The 13,695-nt window shown below is 41.7% G+C and overlaps 1 protein-coding gene across 1 annotated transcript in view; it reads left to right on the top strand.

Moving 5' to 3' along the window:
* The window catches only part of Eno4 (enolase 4), a 22,888-nt gene extending 10,031 nt beyond the window's left edge, over positions 1-12,857 (top strand). Inside the window, exons 7-14 of the mRNA XM_026389180.1 lie at positions 1,078-1,131; positions 2,059-2,115; positions 4,025-4,192; positions 6,366-6,491; positions 8,018-8,213; positions 10,601-10,668; positions 11,188-11,305; positions 12,715-12,857. Of these exons, the coding sequence (XP_026244965.1) occupies positions 1,078-1,131; positions 2,059-2,115; positions 4,025-4,192; positions 6,366-6,491; positions 8,018-8,213; positions 10,601-10,668; positions 11,188-11,305; positions 12,715-12,857 (930 nt within the window). The remainder of the gene's footprint in view (positions 1-1,077; positions 1,132-2,058; positions 2,116-4,024; positions 4,193-6,365; positions 6,492-8,017; positions 8,214-10,600; positions 10,669-11,187; positions 11,306-12,714) is intronic.
* Positions 12,858-13,695: the final 838 nt, after the last annotated feature.

Raw genomic sequence — 13,695 nt, forward strand, 5'->3', positions numbered from 1 at the left:
AGCAAGGAGCGGGTGACTCTGGAGACCTCTGTGGTGAGGGATGGTTGTTACCTGGGGGAGTTGGGAAGTCTGTGCCCTTCATTTTTTTTTAATTGGCAGTAGCTAGTGGAAGCTGGCACTTTCCTGGCAGCCCACTCTGTGAAGAATTCCAGGCCTAGCAGATTGCCTGGCACATAAGGGATGTTTAGTGCATATATATGGAAGGAAGAAAGGAATCCTAAATTTCATCCTCATTTCTCAGAGGTGGGCTAGTGTTGTCTACGTTGCTCTTCAGTGGCCTGAAAGAGCCATTATGCCTCTTTGGATCTCCACGAATTGTTCTGCCAGTCAGGAGAGCTAAAGAGGTGTATGTTCTGCAGTCTACACGCTCAGAAAAAGTTCAGGAAGCTTCCTCTCACACCTCCCGGAATAAAGACTGATATTTTTCTAAGTTAGTGGAACTAGGTTTTAAAATAAACCCTCAGGATGCTTTCTTTATGAGAATTCTTTCTTCAGCAAAATCATTATTACCTTGCAATTGATTAGTCACAGAAGACAGATTGCTGTCTTGCTCACCATCTGCCAGGTCAGATTTGGATCCCCTCACCAGGATCTTTCCTTTGGATAGTACTTGTGCTGCTTGGTACCAGAGGCCTCAGCATGCCTTCTTTACACAGATGTCATCATCCTCAGAGCACACTCTTGAATTTTTAAGTGAAAGTGGATTTAAACTGATTTGGTCACTCTTATCCAGACTACGTTGTTGACCTGTGACATGTATTGCAATAATGTTGACTAGGTTGGCTTAAAGACCATGAAAGAGTCTGAAATTAACTTGGTCCAATCACAGGGCTAGTCAATTCTGAGCAATGAGGAGGCTGAGACAGAGGCTTTTGCTCATGCTCAGTCAAATGCAAGCTGGGGGCTGGAGATTAACATTTAATCTTCCAATTCTGCAGCTCACTCTGTCCACCAACTGGGGGCCATTTTCAGGGACTCTACAAATATTCTGAGTTAGGAACAGACAGGTGGTGTAAGTGTTCGCATTTAATATTTGTAGACGACAGTTTTAGAAGATGATGGTTACTCTACTTACAGGGTGTGGAGATGCTTCTGGAAATTCGGAAACAAATTAACAAAGTAATAGAATCGGTAAGTAACAATCCATGGTGTCTAGTTACTGACCTTTGCCTTCTAGCATCGAACTCCTATTTCATTTTGTCATTAAGTCAATATTGGTATTACTGCTATAGAAAATACATTTATTTTGGGTTTCTTATGCAAACCAAGTGCATACATTCCTCATTTGCTATGGATCCATTTTCTAAATGTATTAAACAATCTCAGTTTGAAGATTTATTTTTTCTTTTTTTGAGACAGGGTTCACTAAGTTGCCCAGGCTAGCCTGGAACTTGTGATCCTCCTGCCTCAGCCTCCTGAGAAGCTGGGAGGACAGACTCTCATTTTGATTTCTGAGGTAGCTGGCTCTGTGCTAACATCATCCTTAAGGAATTTGTAAACGATTTAAGGACCATTGGCTATTTCCAAAACCCAAATCCACTCTGCAAGTGTGTGTGTGTGTGTGTGTGTGTGTGTGTGTGTGTGTGTATCACACACACATATATATACACACATACCCTGAGAATATTAGAAACAATATGTTGGGCCTATAGAAGCAAATCCAATGGTAGAAGGTAATAATACTCCTTAAGACCAAGAGGGGATTTTGCATCCTTTGGCAAAAGAGAGCAGGAGTTCCACTTGATGTGCAAATACTTCATTCCCAAGAGTAGAAACACAAATCTATGGGTATGCACACCCCTGTGTGTGATTGGGGGCAGAAGGTAAGGGTGAACTAAAGGAAATATGTGCCTGAATTTACAGAATGGGACTTAAAAAAGTAGGGAGTAGCTGGACTTATCCTCCTTGTGTGTATGTGCGTGGGTGTCTTGTGTCTGAGATTTGCAGTGTGGCTGCGCAGTCCCCATAAGTGGATAGTTAGAAGATCTTAACTCTTCTTGCTGCCACAGCTAAGTCTCAAAATCCCAAGTGGTTATGTTTTTACCTTCTATTCCACAGCCCCCTCCTCCAAAAGTGGAGACCAAAAAAGGACATAATGGAAGCAAAAGAGGTCAAGTGCGTATACAAAGGCGTTCACCACACTTCTGTAGGGTGCTTTATGTAACCTGCTTCGTTTTCTCTCCCATAGTTACTTTGCTTCAAGACAAATGGAAAACACATGTTTTTTAAACATGTTGCTTTAAGGGCACCAACCCAGAGCTGGAACATCAGTTGGCCACTGCCTTTCCAGCAACAGGCTACCTGGCCATGGCTGCCAGTAGCTGTCAGCCTGCCAAAGTCTCAGAGGACTCGGGAGCATTTATGAGGAACAGGATTATATCTGACCCTACAGTGAAGGGCTTAGGAAGCTGAATGTCCCCTTAACTAGCTGAAAGGCTTTTAGATGTTTTAATTTTAATTCTGCCACTACCAATGATAGAATGAAAACGGCACAAAAAGATAGCCATTCGTTCTCTCTGGTTTTGAAAAGCACTACACGAGAGGAGCCACTGTGGGAACTCAAGAGTTTGCCAGGAGAGTTCAGGCAAACCATCCTTGTGAAAAGTGGCCACTTGGCCTCCAGAGCCTTGGGAGGTCAGCTAACGTCATTGGTCAGTCACTTTGGTGATTGTGGATGCTCTGATACATGTACCTATTATATGTGTCTAACTTTCCAAAGTATCTTCAGTGAGAACTCTGGAGGTGATGCAGGCGGGTGGCCTCTCAGGTCTACAGCGTCTCTGGGTAAGGCAGCAGTCCCAGCACACACAGTCAGGGACTTCAGAGTCTGTTGAAGTCAACAAAGAGGGGGCAGCTCAGAAAGAAACTTAAGAAAATGTGAATAAATTCACCAGCAAGTAAAATCCTTGGCAGTTATATGTTGGAATGAGCACAACACTCTAATTAGGCCTTGTAAGAGAGGTGGGGATGGAGAAGCGTTGACCAATTAACATTGTCCTCTTCATTCCAGCAGGTTGTCTTGCATGTACTGAGAGGCTGAGGCCAATATCTGCCCTGTGATCAGCTTCCCTTTAAAAAAATTTGTTTTTTTCCCTGTTAGAAACAGGTTAGATAATAGGTTCTGGAGAAGCTACCACACCAGAGTTAAGGGTGGATTCTGCCAGCATTAAAATCTGTCCCAGATCACGTCATCTTGGTAAAATGGAGATAATGGCAGTCCTGCTTCATGGTGTTAGCATAAGGAACAGGTGCATTTGCTTCATGGAATTCAGCTGAAGCTTTACTAAACTCAATCAATAGGCAAAAATTTCCCAGTTGTTTCTTTGCTTGCTCAATAGAAGCTTCCTATTAATGACATTAAAAATGTTGGATGTTCTTATAATTAGTGCCATTATTAATATTTATACCTAGGTTCACATCTATTCTTAAGCCCTCAGAACCACGGGTATTGCTTCACCTTGCAATCATAATGTAGCAATATAGATGAGGGCACGTCAAGGCTGACCTTGCAGTAGAAACAAACAGCTGCTTTTTCCTGGGGTCATTTGGGTCCCCAGATCTTCCTTACTAAAATCTATCCCCAGTAATGCATCTTTTTAACCAAAGTCTTCAATCCTTCTGAAAATAAAACTTATGCTGAAGGAGGATTACATTTTTTAAGTTTTAGCAGTTATGTTCATTTACAGGAAAACAGAACATAAGAAAGGGCAAGTTTTGAGGAAGAGGACTGGTGAGTTGGAGACTGGTGGACATTTACAGGGACAGCCTGGAGATTTACTGACCTGGTGGTGTTGGCTTAGGCTAGCTAGCCCCATGCACAGTGACAGAGCTGATAAAACAATAATATAGGCAGATAGTGCAGGTGAATCATATGCCCAAAGTCCTGAAAGTGGGACCTGAAAAGTAGGATTAATCAAGAATGGAAGGACTTGGTCTTGGAGAGCTGTGTCCCGTCATGAGCTAGGACTATCTCAGGACCTTAATGTGCTGGGCTGACACTCATCATTTTCTTCTGACCGTGTAGCCACCCGTCACTAGCAAGATGTCCCATCTTGGTTGTTTGATCATTACCTGCGACACCGTAGAACAGCTGCTGCTTCTAATACAGGGAATCTGTGCCAACTTGGGGCTGGAACTGGGAACCAATCTGCATCTAGCCATCAACTGTGCTGGCCATGAGCTGATAGACTATGTAAGTTTCTATTTGAGAACATTCACTTCTTGTTAAGGTCCATGATTTTTAAATGAAAACTCAAAAGAAGGGCTTACTGGAATATTTTCCAACAGATGCCTTTTTTTTTTTTTTTGGTTTTAATATTGTGTGAGGGATCTAATCTAAATGGAGTTGAGAAAACCAAATTAGCTAATCACCAATGAATAACAACTATATAATTTTTAAAAATAATAAGATAAAATGCCATGCTCATATATAGGAATTCTATAATAAATGAATAAAATAGGTAACTTACATTGCAATCATGAACGCTACTGAAAAATAACCAACTGGTATATTTTACTGAGTGTAGTCACTTGGTAAATGCTGAATTTGTCAAGCATGAAAAGTGGATCAGTTGTAGCAAGGACTTGATAGGCAAGTGGTTCTTAAGAATTTATGCTGTGACTCACTTCTTATTTTTGCAATTCTGGGGATCAAACCCAGGGCCTCACACTGGTTAGGCAAGTACTCTACCACTGAGATGCAACCCCAGCCCTCACTTTTTATAGAAAAATATTTCTAGGTGATTGAAGTTTTTATCCAACTAGATACATTAAAGTATCATCCCCAGCCTTGGTTGGGGAAACAGACTCTCAGTGATGACATACTATCTGCTGATCAGGCCACTAGAGAGATCTTTTAAAGAGGAAGAAAATGGAAAACAGGTTCTGTCCTTACTTCCTCAGATTCATACAACTAAGTACCTTTACACTTGGGAAATCTGTATTCTACTCTGGAAGCTTTCTGTCTCACACACATATATACTTCCCATTTCCAAATATACAAATACTGAGTCTCAGTTTTATAAAATGGCAGCATATTGACAGGCATTTATAGTGAGTTGGTAATTAATGTCAAATTCAGGGGACATGACAAAATACGTTTTTTTCTTTAACTGTGATCCTAACTTTGACTACAAAGGAAGTTTTTAATGGTATATAAGAGCCCTAAGTTTGGGCTGATTTCTAAAGTTCTTTTACTTTTCTAAAGAAACTAAGCACATAAAGGAATGTTTAATTCCCTATTCTTCACATAATGATTGGTTCCTAGGCATACCATTAAGAAAAATAATTGCATGTTTTCATCAGCAATGTATACCCAGAACTATGAAGATACTGATTGCTACAGCTGACTGGATGGGTATTTATTGCTTATATTCAGTAAAATGTATTAGCTTTATATCATATAATTCTTATAATCATATTAGTTCAAAGTCATTAGCATTTCCTCCCTGACAAGATAGGAGTTTAAAGTTATGCATCACAGAAGCTAAAAGTTCTTAATGCTATATAAGGGAAGGAAAAAGCCCTATAAAAATCTCTTCAATTATGGACTTCTTAGGAATCTTCTTAATTCCACGGTTTGTCAGCAGCAGTGGCTGGAAGCCATCAGCAAGCAAAACAGCCATCTCTCTGTCCTGTCTCCCTCCCAGAGCTCGGATACCCCAGGCACTACCCCTGCACATAGCTTTGAACATCGGGAGCTTTGGCAAAAAGACAACCCTGAATCTTCCAGCCCGGTTTATTTCATACTTAATAACTCAGCTAAGTGGGGTTGCCCTAGAATCTCACTTTAGGACAGTATGGTCCCCTCTGGAAGTTTCATACTCCCTGAAAACAAAGTGCCTTCGTTCACATTCCATATTGGTTGTTAGTACTCCAAAGCCTAGCCCTGTTTTCAAAGTTTAGAATATTTACAGTAAAGGAAACAAATCATTTGATCACAGTGAGTTGCAAGACAGTGGGTTCTAGAGAGTGGGCAGGTTTGCACTGCTATTCTGTTCATTGTTTTACGAATTCATGCTATTGTCCACCTACCCAGGCAGCTGGGCACCTGGCACCATATCAGAAGTCTAAATAAAAAACAAGTCCCCTCCCACTCTGTACCTGTTGGGTTTTTGTGCAGAAGGCTCCATCCAATGTCTGTGGGAAGAATTCCAAAGGCATCAAGAGGAACAGTGACTTGGCTTCCCAGGATAATCTCTTAAAGATATTTGAAGCCAAATGCATAAATTTCTTAGAGGAATGTGACTTGAATCTGCTGACAGTATTTCATATGAAATGAACAGAAAGGAATTTGAATTGCATCTTTAACATCTGAAGAGTCCATTACTTATTCTTTGTTTTACCGTTTTCCTTATACTCATTAGAGCAAAGGAAAGTACGAGGTGATGGCGGGCGTCTACAAGAGCGCCGCCGAGATGGTTGACCTGTATGTGGATTTGATCAACAAGTACCCTTACATTATAGCCTTAATTGATCCTTTCAGGAAGGAGGTAAGCAGGGCCCACCTTTTATATTTTATAACATATATTTTAAAAGCTATAAAGTAAGCAGGCTTACCTTTTGCATTTTACAACAAAACAGAATAAAACCTCATTCTTTTGGATCTCTGTCATTTGGAATGTGTTATAATTTGGGCTGGGGTTAACTTGCTTTCTTTTGGCATTTATGAGAAAGGCACTTACTAAGCAAATGAATAGCAGAAACACAATTACCTGGGAGCATGCCTGTCTGTGGAATGAAACAAGCCATTCGCCAGCCCTTCAGGAGTACCTGTGTATTTACAAGCAAACTAGCTGATGGAAGCCGCCCCCGCTGCGCTGGCTGGTGCTTCAGTGGGTTAATCATATGTCATTTTCATGTGCTCATGGAAACAGGACTTCTGCGAGGCCAAATATTTTTTAACCTAAATCCAGTTACTATATATGCATAAAAGTAACAAAAAGCCATCTTTTTAAAAAGGGTTTGAGATACTGAGATTTTTGTCCTCTGTTTAAACAAATGCACCCGATAAGCATTGTCTACAGATCATAGAAGGTCATCTCTCCCCCACTTCAAACTCCAAAATTAGAATTCTTGATTTAATGAATTTGAGAGTCCATAGTATATTGAAAAGACAGACAAACATCCTTTCTTATTGAGATCTGGGGACAGTTCCTTCTATCCTTTCCTGGCCTCTGCTACTTATCAGTACTCTCACAAGACACCCACTGAACTCATGCCAGACTCTCCTTGTGAGGACAGTTCTGAGGCTCTGACCACAGCTTTTTTTTTTTAATATTTATTTTTCAGAAGTAGTTGAACACAATAACTTTATTTTATTTATTTTTATGTGGTGCTGAGGATCGAACCCAGGGCCCTGCATATGCTAGACCAGCGCTCTACTGCTGAGCCACAACCCCAGCCCCCCAGCCTCAGCTTTTTTTTCCTGTGATAGGGGGCACCTGTGTGGTCAGTTCTAATGGGGTAGGTTGAAATTAGCCTAGTGGATGACCTTGTGTGTAGATTTGTGCATATACAAATATATACAGACACACACACCATTTGTTAAATAAGCATTTCATTTCATATGACACCCTCACCAATAAAAACAGGGAAGGGCCTTCAGAAAGATGGCAGAGAGCCCTGACAAGGTCCTATCTTTTCAGTTTTATGTTTATCAGAAATAACAGAAAAATCTTCTATCCAGTGAGTTGTGAACAGCATTAGGGGTGGTACAGTGGATGAGAACAGCCTGGGTTTTCAGAACACCACAGTCAATGTGGGAATGGCATTTAGCACATTAACATTTTATTCACAAGATCTTTAAATTCAAATTAAATCACTTGAAGTTTATCTTCCTTGAAGCTTGCTAATTTGTGTGGCTATGGTACAGGAATCACTCAGGCATGGATGTGAAAGAAAATGTTTTGTGTGTCTCAGGAAAAGTGTATGACTTTGATTATGTGCTATATGATTCCTGTAGCTTGTGATTGTGTACTGTACATTAGAAATGATCAATTCTTAAATATTTATCCAGGACGCTGAACAGTGGGACAGCATCTATAATGCTCTCAGTTCCAGGTGCTACATAATTGCAGGAACTGCATCCAAAAGCATTTCTAAACTTCTAGAGCAAGGAGGCATCGGCAGCCCCAGATCCCATGGACTGATCATAAAACATACAAACCAAACTACTATGTCTGACTTGGTGGAAATAACCAACATTATTGACAGTGAGTAAAATATAGATCTGAAAGACTCATAATGATTTGGTTATACAAGAAGCCAAAAATATGAAGTGTACCCAAGTTACTAAAAAGCAAGGAATAAATCTCCAAAGAAAAGAAAACCCAGCCATTTTATGGGAGATTCAGTGCTGGAAAACAAACCATAACTTAGTGATTCACAAGGTTCCAGAAACAGCCCTAGTCTACCAGGTCATCCCCCATACTGAGGGCCACCACACAGGTGTGGTCAAGGCTACCCCATCAGCTTCACAGTGGGAAGGGCTTTTCAGCCCCTAACAGGAGGAGCAAGGCCTGATTTCTTATAAGGCACAGCCACTAGCACATTTCTCAGTTTGCTTGAGGCTGTGAGGTTAGGTGATAGAAAAGCTGTAGAGAAACCCAGAACCTTACAGCTAAAGGCTAGGTCACGGACTCTGAATAGTGGACAGAATAGCTGGTACTCCAGTCAGATTTCTAGACAGAGCACAGTGTTGAAAGCTCAGGAAGTCAGCTTAGCACTCACAAAGGACAAGGTGTCAGGCACCCTCACGGATTCTGCAGAGACAGAGGCAGTTGGCCTATGTCACTTGGCTAAGGTGTTACAGATTCTCTCTGTTCACTATCACTTTGTGCTCTAGGTTCCTCTCTGTAACAACTTAAGAACAGAGAGCAGAGCCTAAGTACAGAGTAAGGATGTAATGTTACTTGATTGAAATCAATTTAGCCACTTGAACTTGCCTTGCCTTAGGGAAGTCTGGTGGAGGGATCAGAGTTTGAACTGGATCACCTACAGCAGGGAATGGGTCTACTTCCCCAGTTAAGAAAACAGGCAGCAAGAGGACCCCATCAGCACAAGCAGGCAGTTTTCTGTTGAGTACAGCGACTAGGGGCAGAGGCAGGTTCACCTACAGCAATGGGAAGCTGCTGGGCAGGTGAGCAAATTGGGTAGCATCAAGGAAGCATCTGGAAGCAGGTCCTTAGCCCAGCTCTGGGGACAGCTGAAAAGTTTTTTTTTTTTTTTTTTATCGGCCTGGAATGGCAGAGAAGAGCATCTTTGTGTAGTACATAACGCGTTTAGCTTTGGATTTAATGCTCACAGCAGCCCTGTGAAGTGCACAGCACACACTGTCCCTCCATTTACCTAAGAGACATGAGCCATGGCGGGATTAAATAGCTTCTCCACAACACTGTGCTCATCCCACTGCCCATGCTTACTTTTTTAATTCCGCAACTTTCAAACTCTTTCCTACCTCTCAGCCCGCACATGCTTTTCCTTTGCTCTAGAAAGCCTTTCTCTGGGCCATCTACCTGGCTAGCTACTCATCCTTCAGGTCCTAAGTGAAATGCCCGTGAATGCATAGGCCTCCTCAGACCTCCCCCACCCTGATTCTGCTCCGAACCTTCCTTGTACCATCAAATATTTTCTTTTTGTAGTGCTCACCACAATGTCTGATTATTTAATGGCTGATATCTCCCCTGGACTGTGAACCCCAGTGAGTTCATGGGCATCGCGGGTCCTTAGGTACGGTGCCAGACACATGAATACCATGAACGGGCTTTGGAAACTGGACACAAGGGCAGTCTCAGACCCAGAGCAGGTCTAAGAGCCTGACTGGCAGCCAGGGGCCAGGGCAGGTGCCAGAGGACGGAATGGCAGGCAGGGCAGTCATCTGAGTCAGATGGCCTTTCCCCTCAGGCCCACCCCTCAGTAGGCATTCTGTCATCACTGGAGATGGCAAACTGTCGCCACAGTAAGGACTCTGGCCTGTGCCCTTCATAGGCTTTGGCAAATTTTAAGGGTCCTGAGGCCTTCAAATGATTAAATACTACCCATACTGCTCTTCTAAATATTCATAAAGACAGATGCCTTTGAATAAAATTCTATATGAAGTGAGAAAGTCATGATACAGGCTATCAACTCCACAGTCGCTGCCCATGTACTTACCACAGTTCACTGACTTGAAGATGCATATTTTCTTATGTGGAACAGCAACAAAATGAATCATGTCTTGGAGCTGAGGTCCTAGAAACATGTCGATCCGAAGTGAACATTTCTTCCTTTCTAGTGGTGATAAAATGGCAGTGCATCTCATAAGTAACAAATCTTAAATGTGATGAAATGTGGTATATAGTACCCACAGCATCTAAGCTACTAGAAAGAAGACTAAACAGATAAACCCAGCGCAATGTTCAGATGAGAAAATGCAAGTGTCTACCTTAGAATTCTTAGGTGGTCAAATAATTGACTCTGCTCTCTGTTCTTAAAATTAAAAGTTTTAAATTCTTTAAGTTTAAGTTTTAAATCTCTGGCCACTTTCTAATTTGGACCCCATGACTGTTATGTGTGAACTGCTTCTGCCACCACACAAAACTGACAGGAATTGCTCTCCCAGGTAAGAAGCACCTCACCATCCTTGGAAGTACAGAAGGAGAGTCTCCTGATGACAGCCTTGTCGATTTGGTAAGTGCTGAACACTGGTCAATTGCAGAATTGCCAAAACACTGCTTTTATCACGAATTGGTATTTCAGAGAAATGCTGTCTTTGGTGGAGAAAGTCATGTAACCTTTTATGAAATAGACTTGCTTCCTCCCAGACTGCTACCTTTTATAAAGAGCTAATCTTTGAACTTTTAAAAAAGCAGCAAAATTGAAGTCCAAGGAAAATGACGAGCGCACTTAAATGACTGGGGTGTGTCCCTGCAATCTTCCCTCCTAAAATGAAGTGAGAAAGGCCAGCCTATTCTTAGATAAAATCAGCATGCTTACACAACTAGTAAAGCGCCCGATGGACAGTCAGTCACACCATCTGCCTGTCTTTCAAACTCTCGGCTTGTGAGCAGGTCACTTTACTTCCATAAAGATACAATATGAAGATACAAGGGGGAAACCCCAGCACAACACCTCGACAGCTCTTCTCTTCAAATCATTGTTGTAGCTCAGCAAAACATGACCCTCCCATCCAAAATGTTTCCTCTTCAGGCCGTTGGACTCGGGGTCCGGTTTATCAAGTTGGGGGGCCTTTCTCGTGGTGAATGGGTGACTAAATACAACCGCCTTCTGACTATAGAGGAGGAACTGGCCCAAGAGGGAACGCTGGGTACGTGCTGCCTTCTCGCTTTGTTTTCACTTCACCATGAATAAGAGAACAAAGATTGGACCAGGGGGAATAGAAGTCCCTCGGCAGGAGGGCAGGGGAATCCAAAGACTATAAATAAGTGCTGACAAAACTAAGATGGCACTTGCCACAATGCACATTGTTGCCTTAATGGATTATCTGTTTACCTGAGTGTTAAAATCTGGCCTGATGCTTTTCAATAGAATTAATTGATTGGAATCTCCAAGCCTACCTTTTGTCATGGTCCAAATTATCCTTAAGGTTTCTTTGCACAGTCTGAAAGTTAAAGGCAGATGTTTTTCTGATGGTTCTTGGAGGCAACTTGGTTTACTTAAAACCAGGAGGCAGTGTGCTAATTCTACTGTATATTGGGAAGGCTAAGATCTCAAGAGAAATCAACTGATCGTTTAAGAAATGCTACCTTTATAAATCTGCATATGAGGAAGCACCTTATGTAGTGGTTGGAGAGAAACATCCTAAACATGCATTTTTATTTTTTATATTACTATTGTGATACCTGAAAGGAGACCGTGGCATGCAGGGACATTTAAAGAGACCAGTAAAAATTGTGATTTTTAAAAATTTTGTCATGTTTACATATACACACAGATCCACAGAAAATGAAAGTATAATTGAGAGACCAACTTTGAGTCATGTAAAGGCATCAACAGTGAATCTGGTTGTTTAAAAGTGTGTAACACAAAAGCTCATTTTTTTCAAATGTGTTAAATTATATTGTTCTACATGTTGTCTGTCATCTTGACTAGAAGAGGCCACAGTTTCCTTAAATGGCCTCTCACATTTCCAGCCACTTCACAAGGAACACAGCTGCTTCAGAGCATCACAAACCTAGGAACCAGAGGGACAAGCCCTCCTCAGGTGTTAGTGCAGCCATCTGGGGGCTCCAAATGGATTAAGGGATTAGTTGAGAATTTCTCAGACACTGGTCACTACATGCTAAGAGGACCCAAAACAGGCAAAACCAATCTCTCCACTACCACCTTTGATTAGAGGATATTGGCAAAATCTCAACCACTAAAACTACCACTGTGGGCCTGATTGGAATAGTCCAAGTCTGCCCCTGGTCCTCTTGGAGCAGGTGGTCTGCATTCAAGCAATGTGGGCCTCTCCTCTAGTTTTTCCTGGTACCCTTTTCTGCTAAGCTCTGTCACAACACATCATACACTGTAGAATGTCCTGTTAGGTGTGTATGGTATAGCACAATTAATGCCTAACCAAAGACGGACCTGGTTTAAGTGGTTCTGGGTACTTTTCTGATAGTGATATGACTCCTATTGATAGTTTTGGCGATGATATCATTCAAATCATGTGATATATAATATCAGCACAGCTACATTAGACAGTAAATTTATTTTTGTTGTTTTTAATAGGTTTCAAAGAAGAACACACTTTTTTTTACTTTAATGAGGATGCTGAGAAGGCCCTTGAGGCGGCTGCTGGTGCTGGTGAGCTGCTTGAGCCTCCAGAGCCCATCTTCCCCACGGAGGTTGTAGAGGAGTTGGCCAAAATGTGAGCTTCTTCCAGCCAGGGGCAGTAGTGCAAGGCACGGCTGACAGCTGTGAAGTACATCCCTGCACCGAGTCTGCTCCTAAGCACCACCAACTCATGCGCTCTTTTTTTTCTTTTAATTTAGCTGTTTGGTAATATACTCATATGGTGTGTTTGCCTGAAATTTTATCTGTGAACTTTTTTTTTTTTAAGCCATCATATTTCCATGGGGACACGGGATCTTTTGTCCACTTTTCAAGATCATGTTCTGCTTTTAAAAGAGGCCAATACTTGTACTGTTGAAACAAAATAATTAGTTTAGCTCTGGTTTCGTTCATTTAGTTACAATTGGAGTCACACTTTTGGAGCACCCTCTTTTGTGTGACATGTTGGCATTCAGTCAAACACCTCACCCTTTACCGAGCAGAACATCTCAAAAGCAAAAACCTAATTCAGCAAGAAGCTCTTGGTGCCTGAAGTAGGTGCCATCTCCTGGGCTCACCTGCTCCCTAACCCCACCTGTCCTTTCTGTGGCCAACCTCATAGGAGCACAGAGAGTCGCCCTGTTTTCAACCACCAAACAGCTTTATCTCACTTCTCTACAAGCAATTCCCTTTCCTCTCCTTCCTGCTTCCTCTTAAATTTTAGTTTTCCTTATATATTATCTTTGTAAATCTCCTTAGATCTTTTTTAGAACAAGAATGGGTATAGATTAATAAGTACATCGGTGAATAAATAATCCTGTGGTTCTTAAATATCCAGTTGTTTATACAGCACCATTTAAAAAGTGATCAGCGAGTGTTTACAAGTGAGATGCTGCTGACCTGGCTCTCTGAAAGCTAGTGTTACAGCAGAGGAGATAG

Source organism: Urocitellus parryii, chromosome 5 (genome assembly GCF_045843805.1).
Source record: "Urocitellus parryii isolate mUroPar1 chromosome 5, mUroPar1.hap1, whole genome shotgun sequence".
Classification (NCBI taxonomy): Eukaryota; Metazoa; Chordata; class Mammalia; order Rodentia; family Sciuridae; genus Urocitellus; species Urocitellus parryii.